Source organism: Lates calcarifer, linkage group LG2, assembly GCF_001640805.2.
Source record: "Lates calcarifer isolate ASB-BC8 linkage group LG2, TLL_Latcal_v3, whole genome shotgun sequence".
Classification (NCBI taxonomy): Eukaryota; Metazoa; Chordata; class Actinopteri; family Centropomidae; genus Lates; species Lates calcarifer.
In genome coordinates this window covers 29,530,788-29,549,429 of record NC_066834.1, presented here as the reverse complement: position 1 = coordinate 29,549,429, position 18,642 = coordinate 29,530,788, and the positions used below count along the sequence as shown (strand labels likewise).

Here is an 18,642-nt window from a genome sequence, read left to right as displayed (position 1 = left end):
GCAACTCAGCCAAATGCATTTTTGGCAGCTGGTATAATTAACTGGACTTATAATTATGCAACAACTGAGCCAAGCACCCCTCTACACGCAAACACATACTCTCCAGACCTCTCACATCAAAAGCACTTTAGCGTGTGCCTCAAAAACAACTCTGAATCTACAATCCTCAATTTATCAAAATTATTCAACCATTATTGGAAAAAGGACTCACATGAATCTGTAGACCACATTCATATGACCTGGAGGAACTTCAAATGGGACATGGACCAGAAGAATAAAAAACTCAGACCATTTCTGCTGCCCTAATTAATCTGTTCCCATTCACATTGATACACCCATCCAACCCAAAACTTCCTAACTGGACAGGAAAATAGAGATGCTCATTAAACTGAACAATCAGGTCCTGTGCTCCTGCAGACCCTTCAATGGATATCCCAGACAACCTGTCCAGGGAGGAGAACTGGGCCGTGAACCAACTGACAAAACATCCAAACAATTACAAAATCTACAGACAAGGGATCTGAAATAATAATCATGGACAGGCAACAATACGCACTGGATGCAAACTGAGAATTGGCTAACAGGAACATAGAGCCCATTACACAGGACAAACTTCGCACCATGATCCAAACTCTCCATGAGAAGAAATATATAACAGCCAAAAAAAAGTTTGTTTGCTCCAAATAACCCACACCTCGACCAATTCTACCTTTTACGCAAGATCCACAAAGAACTCCACACCTGGATTATACCCTTTCAGGTTCTTCCCAGTCATCCAATAGCATCAGACTGCAACAGCACAAACTACAACAATTCACAATTTACAGATCATTACCTCTGCCCCCTCTCTATCAAATACCCCAGCTACCTAAAGGATGCAAATCACTTTTTTCGACAAACTTGGACCCATGGCTGTTCCCATCCATAGCCACCTCTTCACCATAGATGTAGACAGTCTTTATACCAACATACATACAGAGAAGGGTTTAGAAATCATTAAGAATGTTTTCAAAAAATACCTAGACAAACGTCAGACCGTAACAAGAACATCTTCAACAACAGCTTCTGCTTTAACAACAAACACTACCTCCAGGTCAACAGAACAGCCATGAGTCAAAAGATATGCGCCATCCCACATGAGCGAATGGGAGCAAGAAGCCCTGGCAAAATGCACACTACAACCTACATTCAGTTTCCACTACTTAGATGACATTGTAGGGGTCTGGCCACACAACATTTCACGATTTACAGCTTCCATTGACACTCAATAGCCACCATGCTATGACCCACTCCCCCGGTGACTTTAGTTCCTGTTTTATTTCGAAATTTATATTGAAGTTTCTTGTGGGGTTTCGTCCTGCTTTTTCATTTTGTAGTTACTCAACCTGGTCTGTCTCTGGTCTTTTTACTTACTGTCTTTGTTCTGTTACCCTCCTTATTTCAGCCCTATCTTTATTAGTAATTATCCCATGTGTGTACTTACAGTCCTGTCTCTCCTCTGTTTAGTGTCCATCTTGTGTTGTCATTTACCTGTGTACCATGAGATGTTCCCTAGTAATACTGTCTAAATTAAAGCTGGATGAAAGTAACAAGTCGATTTTCACTGAACCCATTCTAGTTTAACGTCATCAGCATGTATTGAATGCAACACTTGCCAGGTCCACAAAATATTATGTGGCTGTCATACTCTCACAAAGTTTTGCCCAGGCTGTGGCAAGGAGGAAACAGATTTAAAGGTAGGAGCTTGATGTGGGGAATATAGCGACTCATCCACGTAGCAGGTGAGCAGATGGCAGAGGATTGGCAGGAACACATGGTCCAGGCAGAGTGACGGAGACACACAAAGAAACACCGGTGTTAGGGCATTCACAAGTAAAGACAAAGCTTGAGTACTCAAGAGAGCTCACTAGAGAGTTTGGCTGCAGTTGTTACCACACCAAACAAAATTAACTATCTGGCTAAGAGTAGCAAATACTGCAGATGATCAGCTGATTGAAAGCAGGTGCACCTGGAAGCCACAGGCTGAACCACATTTCAGCCAATTAAAAGGGAGAAGACAATCACCTATTTGGATTGTTAATTTGAAGTTTTGCTTTTTTTTCCATAGGAAAAAAAACAAAAGGGAATTGAGCCTAGATGAGGTCACCAGCTCCAAAGGAAGGACTCATCCATTTATCTCGCTATTTTAAAGCTGTTTATTCTTCAGGGTTGTAGTGGCAAAAGTGCAGTCCAGGCAGTTAGACTACAGTGAATATGTTATACAGGAAAGCCACTCTGCCTGCTTTCCCCAAGGCTTGCTGGTTGGGTTGTGCTGGTGGTGGTTCTACAGTTTCGATCCTATTCTTTGTGTCTTTTTAATCAAGAAGGTTTTAAATCTAAACTGAATGTAAACTAAACACGTAATTGTTGACTTCACAAGGGAAATACGCTCTTCTGATTTGCAGAGGTCAACGCAAGAAGACTGGTGAAAAGGCTAGATTAATGCAGTCAAACACTTCAAAGCACATCGCAAAGGGTCACCTTGCAACAAACTTGGAGCGTGTGCAGTTTAAGCTTACCAAGGACCCTGTTGAAAGAAGAACTGTTCAAAACACAAGATTTTGTAAGCAGTAAAAGCCTAATGTTCAAAACAAAAAGCAGATTTTTTTTTTTCTTTTTTCTAAAATTTTATAAATTCTAATAAATGTATTTTTCATTGAAAGACATTGTGATCAGCTTCTTTTTCTTCTTCTTTTTCTTACTTCCCTGAGTTCAATAATGCCTATTGTTTTGGATGGGGTCATTAAAATGAGTAGTCAATACATCAAGCTCCCTTACACTGTTGGAGAACAGGCCAACATCAAAAGGCAATTTGTAGAAATGTAATCTGCGCAATTGGCCATACTCATATTGTTGTAAGGATTCCATCTGAAATCAAATTTGTTCATGTAAATTGAAACCATGCACATTCATTAAATGTCATTTGTGACTCTAACTTGGTCCTGACAAATGTGGTGGCTTGGTGGCCCGGGCTCAACACATGAATATTTTATCCTTACACATAGCAGTGTATGGAACAGACTACAGGCAGGGGCTGTGTGGCTGGTTGGCTGATGGCTGGATTCTTGATAAATTGATACACATCCAGTATTGTAGAAAGTTTAACCACTATGGGGCAAGAATGGGCAGCCCCACCCCCAAACAAATGTCTTGCCCCTTCAAATCAAAATGAATGTGTAATTAATTGCAATAGTTTAAAAGGCAGACGAGAAAGATACAAGTTATACATCTCATCTCTGTATCCCTCCAAACTCTGTGTGTGTGTATATCTGTGTAGCTTCACAGGGTGCACTTGCCAGAGGATGCTGCACTGAGGCATCAGGCCTGCTCTGTCAAATTAAGAGGCACCACTTCTTTGAGGCTGAAAAATTTCTAGTGCTTTTCTTTGTAAATCACTGATTCCTTAAAAGACATCTGTGAAAATGAGTGTTGGGGAGAGTCATCTCGGGACCTGCTGGGGATGATTCACATTCTCCAAAGAGAAGGACACAATGAGCAAACACTGTGGTTAAAGTGTTGTGCTCTCAATTGTGGGCCATACAGACTCATTGCCCCCCATCAGACTCTGCAAAGATCCCTGCTCAATTCTTGACAGGGCCATTTCAGACATGGAAAATAGATTTTTACTGAAGAATGCTGACCTAATGAAAGCCATATCTAGATTTGCAACCAAATCTAGTGCATTTCTAGATTCCACTCTGTTGTACCCTCTGGCTGTGCTTGCTGGCACTGTAAAAAATGATGAAAGTCTTTAAAAAAAAAAAAACAGTGTTGGTCAAGAAATGTCCAAATGAAACAGACCTATTAAACACCTACAGAAGTATAAGAAAGTTTTCCCTGAGTTGAATAAATTGTATGTAACAGCCCTGGTAATTGATGTGTCTACAGCATCATGTGTCACGAGTCCTAACCCCCTATCATCACACCCTGTTGCATGAGAGAAAGTGGAATTTGGTGATTTTGGCCATGAGAAGTCTATAACAAATATGTTAGTACCTTAATACCTAAACAAGAGAGTCGTAGAGTGGAGTGGGGAGAAAGGAAGAGGAGATTTTTACATGAGTTGTAAAGTTGCTAACAAACTAACTAACTAACTTAAACTAAAGTTTTGTAAACATTGATTACTGTTAAGTTCAAATTTTGAGAATTAGGCTCATCCAGTTGAGATACTGTATGATATGGAGTTAATTGTTAAAATTGGAATGAGGGATATTTTATGTTAATTTATTTCATTTTTTATCTTTAATTTTCAGTGTTCCCTCTGAGGGATTCCTACCTTATCGTGCCCCCCCCCCACCAAAAAAAAAAAAAAAAATTGTTGCTGTAGCATGATGTGTACTCATAATGCTTCCTTCACATTTCTGACTGTCCCCACATACATGCTTGCCTAGAATAGGCCCGGACTATACACCTGCAGTGGACTGCATAAAATAATGCAGATACAGGTCATAACTTTCAGTTAATGTTCATCAGAATTTGAAAAAAAAAACTGTGATAAGATAAGGTAAGATAACACATTATTGGTCCCCAGCCAGGGTGATCTCAGTGACTTTGGTCGTGGCATGATTGTTAGTGTCAGACAGGTTGGTTTGAGTATTTCTGAAAATGCTGATCTCTTTTTAACACCTAACAGTCCCTAGAAGTTACTGGTGGTGACAAAAAGTCTCTCACATTGAGTGAGTGACTGTGTGGACAGAAACACTGCTGATGAGGAAAGTCAGAGGAGAAAGGCTAGACTGGTTTGAGTTGACAGAAGGGATAACCACTCTCTACAACTGTGCTGAGCAGAGAGATCAGAATTATCCTATAACTCTCAGTAGTAATGACTTTATGAGCTTCTTTAATAATAAAATTTTAACTACTGAAGACAAAATTCACCACCTCCTGCCCTGAACCAGCACTGACCTATTTCAAAACACAAGATCCCAGGAAAACAGCCGTAAAACCTAAACTAGACTTTTTTCCTTCCATCAACCTTCACCAACTAACTTCAACTATTTCTTCTTCCAAACCTTCAACCTGTCTTTTAGACCCCATCTCAAATAGGCTTCTTAAGAATACAATAGAATAGGCTTTTATTGTCACTGTACAGTTAAGTACAATGAAATTGTGCGTACTCCTCGAACACAAAAAAGTACAGTATAGAAGAAAGGTATATACAATAAGAAATACAAATTTTACACTATTTACATATACACAGCACACATGATTGTGCCAGAAACAGACTAAGTAAGGAGCCTCGAGCCGCTGCATCTGTGCATGCTGCCATCTTAGCAGGAAGCTTTACCCTAAATTAGCAACTCTATACTGGATATGATTAATCTGTCCTTGCTAACAGGGAAGTAGCTGTAATCAAACTTCTGAAAAAGCATACTCTCGATCCAGACATTCTAGCCAGCTATAGACCTATATCTTACCTTCCCTTTCTTCCTAAGGTCAGTTTCAAAACAGTTATGGTATTTTCTACAGGACACTTGTTTATTTGGGGAGATTTTCATGGCTTTTCAGGATTTAGATTGCATCACAGCACAGAGACAGCACTTGTGAAAGTTACAAATGATTTCCTAATCGCATCAGACGACGTACTTGTCTCTGTACTTGTCTTGTTAGATCTCACTGCTGCCTTTGATCATCACATCCTTTTACAGAGATTGGAGCACTTTATTGGCAATAAAGGAACTGCCCTAAACTGGTTGAAGTCCTGTCTATCTGGCTTTAGTTTGTACATGTTAACAACAATGGGTTCCACAAGGGTCAGTGCTTGCACCAATTCTATTCACCTTGTATATGCTCCCCTTGGGCAACATTATCAGGAATCATTCCATAAACTTTCATTATTTTGCAGATGATACACAACTACATTTGTCAATGAAGCCTAATGAAACCAACCAGTTAGTCAAACTTCAGGCATGCCTTAGGGATATTAAGACTTGGATGACCAGCAATTTTCTACTATTGAGCTCAAAGCCGAAGTTATTGTACTTGGCCCTGAACACCTCCGAAATACATTTTCTAATGATATAGTTATACTAGATGGCATTGCCCTCACCTCCAGCTCCACTGTAAAGAATCTTGGAGTTATCTTTGATTAGGATATGTCCTTTAGCCCCCCATAAAACAAACTTCTAGGACTGCCTTCTTTCACCTGCGTAATATTGCCAAAATCAGACATTTTCTGTCTCAAAAGGATGCAGAAACACTAGTTCATGCATTCGTTACTTCTAGGCTGGACTACTGTAATTCATTATTATCAGGCTGCCCCAACAAGTCTCTAAAGACTCTGCAGCTGATCCAAAATGCTGCAGCATGAACACTGACAGGAACTAGGAAAAGAGACCATATTTCTTCTGTGTTAGCCTCTCTACATTGGCTCCCAGTCAAAATCAGAATAGAATTTAAAATCCTCCTCCTCACCTACAAAGCCCTTAATGGACAGGCTCCATCCTATCTTGAATAACTTATTCAAGATAAGCTTATAATTTAGCTTATAATTCCCTACAATCCCACTAGAACATTGCGTTCCCCGAATGCTGGTTTGCTGGTGGTTCTTAAAGTTTCCAGGAGCAGAATGGGGGACTTTCAGCTATCAGGCTCCTCTACTGTGGAACCTTCTCCCAGTTTTGGTCTGGGAGACAGACACCCTCTGCACTTTTAAGAGTAGGCTTAAACTCTCTCTCTCCTCTTTCTGCAGATATTTCTGCTTCTGGTAGTAGAATGTGATCTGTGATTACAAGCTTCCTGCTGCTCCTACAACCCCACTCAACACCTGCTGTTTTATTTAGAAATTATTAGTACTGCTTCTAGTATTACTACCACTATTTCCACTGTCGCCTAGTGCTTGCTCATGGTGGGAACTGTTGGGTCTCTCTCTGTAATTATACGCTAGAGAGTACGGTCTAGACCTGCTCTTTATGAAAAGTGCCTTGAGATAACCTCTGTTGCCGCTATATAAATAAAATTGAATTGAACTGAATTGAATCATTAACCTTCTCACTTTTTTCCCATGTACATAACAACCAGGGACACAGCTTCCAAATGTCCAGCAGAGGGAGCTACAAAAATGGCCACTGATAGTCCTGGTTAACAGAGCTGGTTAAGACAAATCACCACTGTAGGCAAACAGAAAATCTGTGTGCATTGGCTGCACTCTCTGTGTTACACATCAGCTTTACACTATTTATCGTAACACTCACTGTTTAGAATAATTGGGCAGATATTGCCCTTCATTCTTTCAGTGACACAGAGGTTCTTCACCACTCCACACCCTTGCAATAAAAATAAAATCATTTAACAAGCAAATGTCACAGCTCTGTGTGTGTGCATGTGTGTGCAGGTGTTTGACCGATGAGTCACACACGCTCAGAAACAGCAAAGACAAGGTCACTGCGAGGCTGTCTAAATAATAACCAAGCTACAGGGTCAAAGGCCTGAAATTTAACAGTCTGAAATTTGCTCTGCTGCAGTAACTGTGAAAGTTAGTTTCAACTAAATACATAAAAAGTCTGATCACAGAGGCTCCACCTGAGATCACTAAACAGTTCAGACAGTACTTTCCTCCCAAAATGTGCTCATAATGTTACACAGTGTGATCAGTTCATCACGGAGAGCAGAGTAATGAATTTATCTGCAGGTTCCTCCCCATGACCTTTGGAAAGATTTTTGTTTCTGAGTGCTGAACAGTCAGATGTTCCCTCCTTCTTGTCTCAGCCACAGACAGAACATCACAGAAGTGAGTAAAACAACTTTACAAAGATATGTAGCTCTAATTTCAAGGTAGAACCAAATATGCACTGATATAATGATTTCAGTGATGAGCATTGGTTAGTGTATGGTTGGAAAACAATATTTATTTTAAGGGGGGGGGGGGTATTTGCAGATTGTTTAAGCTTTATTTCCTATTTTACAGTCTCAGCAGTGTGAAGTGTGTGCTGATGGTATGTTATGGTGTAGTATGATGTGCTGTGCTGTGTTTGTGTGGTAGAGGATAGTGTGATATGACACAGTACAATGGTACATTACGGTACATTACAATGTGCTACAGTATGGAGTGATGTGTTTTATACAGCGCAGCTAACCAAAAGGAAACACATGTATTATTCTGCTTATCTTTTCCTCCTTCACTGGTTGCTGCTGAAATAGAAAATTTATGTCAATACGATTGATTCTTCATTTTGTTTTTAATCTCTATGGAGGTATACTGCACTGGAGGTGGAACTGAAAAATAATGTTTTATGGAACACTTTTTGTATGTGTACATATTTGCAGATTCTTTTGCACATATACAACCTTTCTGCCTCTTCAGAGATTCTTCTAAACATTCACAAATCTAAACACACAAGTAGACAGAGAGAAACAGCTTCACAACCCTCCACACACATCTAAAGATAATACAATGACGATTTTGGACCCATAAAATTTATTCCATTCATTTCCTTTTTAATGTTAAGTTTTAACACATTTGTGTGCATTAAATATCTACTAATGTGTCATAGTAACACTAACCCTATGCTCTGTTTAATAAACTACATTCACCAAAAACAGCAAACACAGTTATTTACATTTATGTAAAAAGAGGTCAAATAGAGTTGAAATTTGCTTGATAATAATAATAATAATAATAATAATAATAGCATAAACATAATATATAAAATGCATCAATCAAAGTACACATAATAAGAGAAAAGTAGGAAAACTAAAGACCAGACAACAAATAAATAACAATACTGAGCATGGGGTAAAATATAGTGGATGTTCCTAAGTAAGACAAGTTGAAAATTCTGAACTTTAAGTTTTGTTTTAAAACTTGTCAAAGAGATTTTAATTCTCAGATCAACAGAGAGACTGATCCAGAGTCTACATGCCGCATCACTGTAGACTTTAGCCCTGGACTGAGCAACAGTTAATGTGAGAGACTCAGCAGAGCACAATGATTTGTTAGGAACAGATACTTTGACAAGCTCAGATTCAGAATCAGTTCTACAGCTTCCACACAGCCAGTGGAGAGGTCTGAGCCTGGAGTATGGAGTATGTCAAGGCACAGATCCGAGGAAGGCTAGACAACAACTTCCAGTTCTTAAATAGAGTCACGCTGGCTGAACTCCACAGATCCTGTTTGTCATAGAAAAGGGTCAGAACACTTATGTCAATGTGATGTCAGTCACATTAGACAGTCTGTTTTTCTGTTTTGGATTTGTTATTAAGAGGTTATTGAGTGTAGATTATTATTATTATTATTATTTTTCTGAATACTTTATAAATGCATTGCACCTATAGCCTGAGAGCAAGACCAGCAGACACTACCCAGGGCTTCCAAAATACTGCATCCTCAGCACTTGACTGTAGGCAAAAGCCTAAATAGTTTTACATAATTGTCCTGAAAGAGAAATGGTGTGACCCTGGCAAAATGTCATTTTAGTAATTACTTGCAGATTCTTAGCCTCAGATGTGAAAGGAGGTTCTCTCTTTTGGCCTTTTTGTGTCTCTGTGTTCTAACTGAAATTTTGTTTTGACTGACTGACTGACTGATGAAATACAATTTACCAGATTGTGGACAGAGCTCAGATTAACTGGTGAGGCAGAGATATAGAGTTCTGTGTCATCTGCGTAGGGGTTGATAGAGCCTAATGGCAGCTTGTACAAAATGAAAACAAGAAGCTCAGGACTAAACCTTATGTAGCACCACAATTAATATTTACTCTTTCTGAACACTGCAGTAAAAGTCTTCTATTTTTAATAAAAAGGTTGAAATTGCTCTGTTTTCTAACAACAATTCCCCATCCTCTATAGATATGTTTGATGTCGGGATTGTGCTGTTTCTCCTCCTGTCAGGTAAACTGATGCTTCATTCACACATTTAAGACTGATGTATATATTTATATACTTAATCTAAATCTACCGCTCTCACCACACCTGGAGGGGGGAGGGCATTCATGATCCACAACACCCACTGCAGCTTGTGTCTGGAGGACTCAGCAGCTACAGGTGAAGTCCTGTTGAAGAAATGCAACCTGGACTCAGAACGTCAACAGTGGGTCTGGATCGCTCAGGGCATGCTGATGGGTGTCGCATCATCCATGTGTTTGTCAGCCCAGCAGACAAAGCCAGTCCGAACCCAGTCCTGCCAGGAGACAGAGGTGGATGCTGCAGGGTTGATGTGGGACTGTGACAGGGACAGACTGATCAGCAGAAACACATCTATGTTGCTGTCAGTAGACGGTCAACATCTGATTCTAACTTACAACAGTAAATACTCAAAGTGGAGATCTCTGGATGAGGGGGACATCTGCCAGGAAAAACTCAGTAAGTCTAGCCCTCTGTTCCTGGAATCCAGTAAGGATCACAGGAACAGCGTGTTTGCAAACATGTTATCAACATTTTTAGAATTTATATGTCGTGGTGCATTTACAGCTTGTTCTGCTCACCAGCATGAAAGAAAAATGACTTAATGCAGCTGTAACGGACTTACTGAAATACCAAATTTGTCACCAGCGACTAAGTCACAATTTTATGAATCTGAAACATAAAGTATGATAAGAATTATTTGAAACTTTTAGAATTTTTTTTCTAACTTTTTGAATTTGAAAAACATGGAACATTTTTAGAACAAATGATAAGTGAACCGAGTTACCTGAACAATAAGTAACTGTCTACTCTTCATCTGTCTACTCATCGTCAGGACTCAGGAGGGCATCTGATGATCCAGATGAGTTTGAGGTCGCAGAGAAGCAGGTTGGTGAGATGACGGAGGAACAGAAAGAGTATCTCCGCTGGTACTATCGCACAGAGGATTGTAAGTGCTGCTCCTTAAATACTTTATCCGTATGAAAATATAGCATGTCAGAAATCACTCTCATCAACCCAGACTTCTAAAAGCTACAGCTACTGCCTGAAAAAATACCACCTAATGCCTGTTAGCCATGTGTCAGACACTGTTGACTGAGTGGGTTCAAACTTAGGTCTGACCTGTGTCTCAGGAGAGAAGTTTACTCCTCTTCATACCTGAATAGCTGAGTCTGGATGTTTCACTTCTTTTCACCTTCATCATTTTTCTCTTTAGCTGTCCAACTGGATCAACACAATTTAATTTTCACTATAACAAGAACAATATCAATACAGGGATGCTCTAATTAAAGAAACAGATTCAGAGAAAGTGTTTTTGTTTGATTTGTTTTGGATATTAAATGTAACTTTATATATATTTATTCCAGTTGTATTACATGAGTTCTGTGTTTAGCAGAGTGTTGTATTCTTCCTGTTGCAGCGACTACATGGAAGTTTGTTCTTCTGGGACTGGCCTTTGTCTGCCTCCTTGTTGGTTTTCTGTTGCTGGGAATGGGAGCTATGGCAAACAAGTATGACCTGAAGTTGCTCACTTACATGTTCATGGCAACAGTTTAAGACAGTGGAAATAGTATATGTCATTTTGAAGGCTGCTGACTTTTATGGTTTCTTCTTTTTCCCCACAGGAGCAGAAAAAAGATAGCAAAGTACAAGGCAGCAGCATCTCTGATTCAGAAGAGAGGAGACGAGCAGCTGCAGATCATCTCATCACTCAGAGATGAGAGCAGAAGCAAACCACCATCATCATCCCCTGACAGGCTGATGCAGGAAAACAAACTCTCCTCATCCAACGGAGAGGTGAATGCGCTCAGAGCAGGAAACATTGTGGTCACATGGAAAGATGGCAACACTTCCTGCCTGTACTCAGATCCTGCAACACAGGTGGAGGAGGAGAATGAGAAAGAGGAAGAGAAACAAGAAGAGGAACAGGAGGAGAAAGAGGAGGAGAAACAGGAAGAGAAACAGGAGGAGAAACAGGAGGTGGTAGCTGCTGCTGAGCAGTAAATGGCAAAGTGGAAATGGAGTGAAAAATTCAGATTATAGATTTAATGTACAGTGAATAATCTCAGCCTGTGACACAGCTCAGCTACTCCAGCATGACAGTCTCTAACAGTTCAATAAATCCTTCCAAACCTTAGGTCCACATTAACTGCAAAGTTCTAAAGGTGAAAAAATCTATTCCGTACTCAGACCAGTATTTGTGTTTTTTGAATTGTTCAAATTTTTGAGTAATATATTAATTATCTTTCTTTGTAACAGTTAGATGCTCAGACTGAGGCCATTCTCGTGTTTTTGTGGTAACTATAGAGCTACAGAGACAGTTAGCATAACTAACACACTGTACCTCATCTGTTTGATCTGAACAAAACAGAAATGTTAAATCATCTCTCTGTGGTTTTAGGAGGCGCTGTGTGCATTAATTATTTCTTCTTCACGGAGGCTTTGTTGTCACTGTGAGGTTGTGGTGTAGTACTATCCTGTCTGCCTGATATGGAACCCTGCGCTCACTGACAGTACGTAACAGCCTGTGCTGTGGATGGATGGATAAACTGCACCACCTAACACCAAACTGCCCCTGTAACCACAAACTGGTGTCATGTTTTGTTTCTATTTGTGCACAGTTTAAACAAATGAGACACTGCGTGATCATCTCTGTGATCATTAGACATACAGTGTTTCATTGTGTTGAACTCTTCCTTTAATAGGATATGAAGATAATGAATTATGATGCAGTCTGAATGTGTGGTTGCCAATCATGAACTAATAAAATCACTAATGGAAAAAGCTCCTGTGATGGCTTTCTTTAAGACGTGGTGGACTGTGCTTGGGTGGACACCTCACATTCTCACTCAGAATATCTGGGATATTGACGATAGCATGTTGATGAATGTAGTGTGAAGGATGTCTCCATCTTTTGTCTCCATTTGCCAACAATGTGTCTTATGGTTTTTGTGACTTGTCTCCTTCCTTGGAGCTCATTCGTCAGATGATATATCTATCAGCTAATGGTTTTCCATATATGTTGATTGGCTCCATGGCCAGCTGATCAGATGGTTCACTACAACCGTGAAGGCAGAAAGGAAGGAAAGGAAAAATATCTTTGACTTTTGTTTCATAGTTGAAACCTCAGGGACCTCTCTGCCCTTTTAAAACTTATTTTTTCTAATAAGTGTTGGAGGAGTTTCTGCTTTATCTGGTCAAAAAATGTGACTAAGATTTGTATTTAAGAGTTTTAATCTATCACACATACATTCATTGAAATTATATATTTATCTGGACCATATGTCTTTGACACTTGACAAGTTCCATTTACTTCAGGTAATATCACATACTAAATGGTAAGACATGTTATCTGACCACATCTAAAGTGTTGTCTGAAAGGCAGGGTCTTCATATGTTCTTCCCACCACAGAGCTTAGAAAGAAGTTCAGAACCCACCTTCTCTCTCTCTCTCTCTATCATTCATCATCATTTCCTCAGGATTTTCATGGTGCTGCTCTTCATGTCACTGTGTCCATAATGTTGTCGTATACACTCATCAGCCACAAAATCAAAATCACCAGTCTAATATAGTGTAGAGGGTGTGAGGGTGTCCTGTGGTGTGGCACCAGGATATGGGCAGCAGATCCTTTGGGTTCTGTGGGTTGCAGGATGAGGCCTCCATGTATATGGCTTGTTTTCTGGATCATCCCACAGATGTTGGATCAGATTGGAATCTGGAGAGTTTGAAGGCCAGGTCAACACCTTGGGCTCTTGGGCTCTGAGCAGTTTTTGTGTTCTGGTGGGGGAACTGTCCGGCTGGGGGAGGCCCCTGTCACTGGGGAGTGTTGTGGCCATGGGGTGTGTGTGCTTGGTCTGCAACATCCAAATGAAGGACCCAAGGTTTCCCTAGTAGAATGTTGTGTTGTAACCAGATGATCACCTGTCAGGTTTTAATGTTGGGGGTGATCAGTGTAAGCCTTTCACAGTGTCAGTGGAGAGTGTTTGGGGGTGGGGTGTCAGAAGATCTTGAATCCTTTGAGCAGGGTGAGTGTGGCGGCCCTCCGTTTGCTCTGAGCTCTGGATGTCTTCACGGTCACCAGTTTGGCCGTGGCGGGGGCTGGCAGCTCCTTGTAGCAGGGAGTGGTGAAGGATGGGACACCAAGGAGCGCTTTGTCCTCACTGACGTAGACAGCTGGTACCAGACGACCACGCTCCCCTCCCCGCCTCGCCCTCCTCACAGCCTCATAGAAGACATGCTGCACAGATGGGAAGTCCAGACAGGCTGACACCTCAAAGAATAAGCAGCCAAAACGAGATGCCAGGGCCTCGCCGTCACACTGACTCACCTGTCTGAGACACAATACAACAACACACACTTCGCTGATAACTAGGAAAGAACAGGTATGCAGCTGCACCAGCAACAACAGCATTTGTTCATTTTTAATTCTCATTTTGTTTGAAGATTGTAAGACACAAAGTGCACAGTGCAGCGTGTTGACCCCATCTCCAGCATGTTTGGGAAGAGACCAGGTTCTGTTCCTTTCCTTAGATAAAACTGATCATTCAGGTGAATACCAGTGAGTTGTCCTGTCTTTTCCTCTTAGCTTGTATGTGGTGCATGTTTGTTAATGACTAATAGAAAGTTTTTGTAAAAAATAAATGTCAGACATATATTGGTTTGGTCTTAGGTTTGTCAGCATAACTATATGCTTATATCTTTAATGTTGGATATCAACAATACAGCAAGGATCACTAATATAACATGCAATAATTCTGTCAATCCTGTTGGGGAAAATAACATCACTTAGGGTCAACCATAAGCTATCCTTCAGATCTGGCCTTGTGGGTTCTGTTATCAGCTGGGATTAATTGAGAGCACCACTAACCTCTTTAAGATTAACAGAGGAATCATGCAGCCAGTTCAGATTGAAGTCACCCACTACAATCAATTTAGTTTCAGAAAACATAAACAGAACCCAGATCAGCAGATGGGGTCAGACAACAGAGCTGATACTAGCCTGTATCTGTCCATGTCCAGCTTGTTGCCCAGCAGGATGATGGGAGTTTGAGGCCTGAAGGTTTTGTTGTGCAGGGCCAGTGTCTGCAGGTACAGTTGGCAGCCTTTAAAACTCTCCATGTTGTCGATGCTGTAGACCACCAGGAAGGCGTTGGCCCATGACAAATAACGCTCACTGTTCATTGGACCCTCCTTTACACACACAGACAAAACACACCTCTGACAGACACAGTTCTGACTCAGCTGCTGTTTGAAAGTCATTTGTTACACAAAATCTTCCCTCTGCCTTCGTGGTCTTTACTAAACAGTTCCTGGGCTTCACCAGCAGAGGTCAGGCCTCACTCAGAAATGGCTCTAAGGTTTGGTTTTAGTTTTGTTTAGATTGGTATCATAATCACTGGCTGCTTCCTGCTTCCTCTGAATCCTTGGTTGGACTGTTCACTCCATCAACAGCCTGTCAGACCACTGACCCTCCCCAACCCCCACCACCCCCCACCCACCCCCGCCGCCGAGCACTGTAGACTCATTCAAAGGTCTAACACACCTCCCTCCTTTGTTTTAACTGTTTAAACCACAGCACTGAAGAAATGCACTTTTCTTCCCCCGATGTTTGGAGAGGTTTAGTTTAGGAACATGGGTGGCGTATCAATAACACACCAATGTTTTGATTAATGATTATGATTGTATTTGCATTGGGTGATAATAGAAAACACTGAGTCAGGCAACTACTGACTATTTATTTTTCAATGTGGTGAGTAGCACATTTTTTTGTTTGTCATGGAAACAATAAAAAATCATATAAGACAACTGGCAGTGACAGACGTAACGTGAATATAGACAGCAGTATCTGTGAGTAAAACCTTCAAGCCTTCCTATAGCACCATACACATCAGACTGCCTATGATTCATACCTGGTCACAGGTGTCCATCACTCTCACCGTGACTGGCTGCTGGTCCACAATCTCTTCTGATGAGTAGATATCCTCTACACAGCAGCCATGGACACAGAGAAGAGATGATTACCTTCTCACCAATATTTTAGGAGCTAGTGATCAGATCCTTAACTACATAACAATACTATATTACATTACAGAAGTATTCTCTGCTCATTGTAGTTAATGTTTCAGCAGTGTGTGTGTGTGTGTGTGTGTGTGTGTGTGTGTGTGTGTGTGTTTGTCCAGTGGTTCCCAGCATATGGGTCAGGCTCTTTTAAGGGTCACATACAGTCGTCAGATTCACATTTTGGACTTTTGTCTAATTTCTAATTTTTGGTGAAATATTTAGAAACAGGGGTTCTGCAGGTTCCCCAAGTATAACTGAAGACTTTTTATGGCCTTTTTACTACCACAGGACTCTGATTATATACCTGTTTAACCATCAGATCAGCCAACCAATGGAATTACGGTATGATGGAAAAACCAGCAATGACCATATCAGAATAACTTAATATCTCTTTTTGTCAGTTTTTTGTCTCAGATGTATATAACAATCATTTTAATATAATTCATTCAATGATCTGGACCCAATGAAGGTTATTAACCAATCATTGATTAATGAATGAAAAACAGTTCATTCATAAATTAAGTTAATTAAATGTTCCCACCTCCTCCATTGTCATAACATCCCACTGTTACTTGAGAGGTGTGTAATGTCTCAGATGAAATAAAATAACATATACTGTATTGTCCCTGAGGGACAGTATCCACACAGCTACATATAAGGTACATACAATATAGGTACATGACACAGAACAGACATGCACACAACATGTGACTGTGCCCTTCCTTCAAGATAAAATACAGTGACCTGTGGTCAATAAAGAGGCAGAACATAGTAAAAGACAAAAGGGAACTGGATTATGTGCTTTTTAAAGCCTTCTAAGACCTGCAAAGACCTTGCTATGAGACAACATGTATACCACATGAGACGTTTAGAGAGGAGTGTCTCTGTTGTGGAGCTGATAATAACTCAGATCTGAAACACAGGGATGCACAGCCAGACAATAATCTCATCATTTTAAAAACTTGCAAGACTAAAAGTTTGGAAACCACTGGTTTATGTAAAATAGGCAGCTGTTACTCTCTGGTGGAGTAGAGACAAATGTCAATAGTCAAGTGAATAAGCAGAGTACGTCAGAGTGTAATGAGCTACTTTCCAAAACAAATGTTCTATATACTACAGAAAGAAGAGAAATCAGACCTAGATGAGGGTCATATTCACTGATGAAGCGCTTGGTGAGGAACTTCACTGTTAGAGCTGTAAAATAAGAACAAACAAATAACACAGTCCGTCTGTCTGTCTGTCTGTCTGTCTGTCTGTCTGTCTGTGGGTCCTCAGGGGACTGGCGAGGCCCCTGAGCAAAGCAGCAGCTTTAAAAAAAAAGTCACATGTAACATCAGTGTAAAACTCACAGAATCATCAGTCTGGATGTTGATGTCCACTGATAGAGAGTGAGACAGTCCGAGAGTGAGACAGACAGAGAGTGAGACAGTCAGAGTCTGACACTGAACATATGGAGGTGAGATCAAGTCAGTCAGCTGAATCCAAGAACAACAGAAATTCAAACAATGAAAATCACCATGTGAATAAAACTGTGTTCACTGTGCTAGAATTTTCCAGATCAGTGCATTCAGTTTGCTCGTTGCTGAAGGAATGATGACTGATACATGAACACAGTGGAGCAGTTAAAATTCATTTACCAGCAGGAGCCAGCTGCACAGACTGAACTTAAAGTTTGAAAGTTTATCCTCTGTTTCTTAACACTTGAAACAATGAAAGATTGAAAGTCAGACCTGATTTCCCACAGCCCAGGACACCGAGCAGCACCAGGTTACACTCAGCAGGACCTCTGTCAGCAGTACTACACGTCCTCGCTTTCCCAAACATCAGCGACATGATTATTATTTTCTCTGCTTCAGATTCTCATCTCTGACAATCATCCACTCATTAGATAATGGTAAAGAGGATAAAAATAAAAACAACTACATGTTGGCTTGTTTGTCTGAGCCTTGGAAAATGGAAAATAAAAGTCTCTTCCAAAGATCCAACAGGACGGATAACATTATATTCCCGATGCTGTGCTGTGGTCACTGTGTGACTCTGCTGTTCCCAGGAGAGAGGAGAAAAACAGTGCCGCTCAACTGATGCTCTGACCTCTCCATTTTAGGAAAAAGACTTCAAACCCAGCCTGTAAAACCTGAACTGAGACACAGCTGCTGATTCACTGAGCTACAAATCTGCACACACATACACACACACACACATACACACACACACACACACACACAGCTGGATTTTTGTCTTTCACTCGAGGAAGGCCTCAGGAACTCTTTTTACTGTGTGTTATATATATTTATACATAAATATCTATTACTGTAGTATATACAACTGTAGTTAGTTTCATTTCTACGTCATGTTAAACATTGTATTAATAGTACAATCATTATTATAACAGCAACAGAAAACAGATGTAAAGCTAAGTAATATTGACATGAATGACAGATGTTACTTTAATCTTGTTGTTTTCTTCTTGAGTGTGATTATTGAAGGCCTCCTGGTGGACACAGATGGGGTCATACATTCATGTTTATTTTACCTCAGGTTATGAATTGAATGAACAAATGAGAGGAGAGTGGATGGAAGTGGCAGGTTATGCACTTTTGCTTCAATATCTCTGCCTGTAGAGGACTGGAGATTTACCTTTGTTTTACCCCAGTAGTAGTAGTAGTAGTAGTAGTAGTAGTAGTACCACAGTGGAGAGGCAC

At 40.5% G+C, this 18,642-nt stretch overlaps 2 protein-coding genes across 4 annotated transcripts; one reads left to right on the top strand and one right to left on the bottom strand.

The window, feature by feature from the left end:
* The first annotated feature begins 7,555 nt into the window (after window positions 1-7,555).
* si:cabz01068815.1 (Solute carrier family 51 subunit beta) lies at window positions 7,556-12,663 on the top strand. Its single transcript, XM_018668049.2, has 6 exons — window positions 7,556-7,768; window positions 9,826-9,867; window positions 9,955-10,338; window positions 10,715-10,828; window positions 11,300-11,390; window positions 11,505-12,663. The coding sequence occupies exons 2-6, from the start codon at window positions 9,828-9,830 to the stop codon at window positions 11,881-11,883; spliced, it is 1,008 nt and encodes a 335-aa protein (XP_018523565.1). The 5' UTR covers window positions 7,556-7,768; window positions 9,826-9,827; the 3' UTR covers window positions 11,884-12,663.
* Window positions 12,664-13,095: 432 nt separating this feature from the next.
* Window positions 13,096-18,085, bottom strand: rasl12 (RAS-like, family 12). 3 transcript variants are annotated; one of them, XM_051078229.1, is made up of 5 exons: window positions 17,671-18,085; window positions 17,078-17,134; window positions 15,790-15,863; window positions 14,876-15,097; window positions 13,096-14,207 (listed from the first exon to the last, which is right to left on the bottom strand). In XM_051078229.1, exons 1-5 carry the CDS (start codon window positions 17,771-17,773, stop codon window positions 13,878-13,880), a joined length of 786 nt encoding a protein of 261 aa, XP_050934186.1. In that variant the 5' UTR covers window positions 17,774-18,085; the 3' UTR covers window positions 13,096-13,877. The 3 variants fall into 3 exon arrangements, with proteins under 3 accessions (XP_050934186.1, XP_050934188.1, XP_050934187.1); XM_051078231.1 differs by having other exon boundaries at window positions 13,096-14,117; XM_051078230.1 differs by having other exon boundaries at window positions 14,876-15,070.
* Between the last annotated feature and the right edge of the window lie 557 nt (window positions 18,086-18,642).

Bases quoted from the DNA above. Each gene is read 5' to 3' on its own strand.
- si:cabz01068815.1 (XM_018668049.2), top strand. From the start codon at position 9,828: ATGTTTGATGTCGGGATTGTGCTGTTTCTCCTCCTGTCAG. The intron at 9,868-9,954 runs GTAAACTGATGC...CCACACCTGGAG, and splicing joins GCTGTTTCTCCTCCTGTCAG to GGGGGAGGGCATTCATGATC. The intron at 10,339-10,714 runs GTAAGTCTAGCC...ACTCATCGTCAG, and splicing joins CATCTGCCAGGAAAAACTCA to GACTCAGGAGGGCATCTGAT.
- rasl12 (XM_051078229.1), bottom strand. From the start codon at position 17,773: ATGTCGCTGATGTTTGGGAAAGCGAGGACGTGTAGTACTGCTGACAGA. The intron at 17,135-17,670 runs GTCTGACTTTCA...CTTATTTTACAG, and splicing joins CCTGGGCTGTGGGAAATCAG to CTCTAACAGTGAAGTTCCTC. The intron at 15,098-15,789 runs GTATGAATCATA...TGTGTCTGTCAG, and splicing joins TGATGGACACCTGTGACCAG to AGGTGTGTTTTGTCTGTGTG.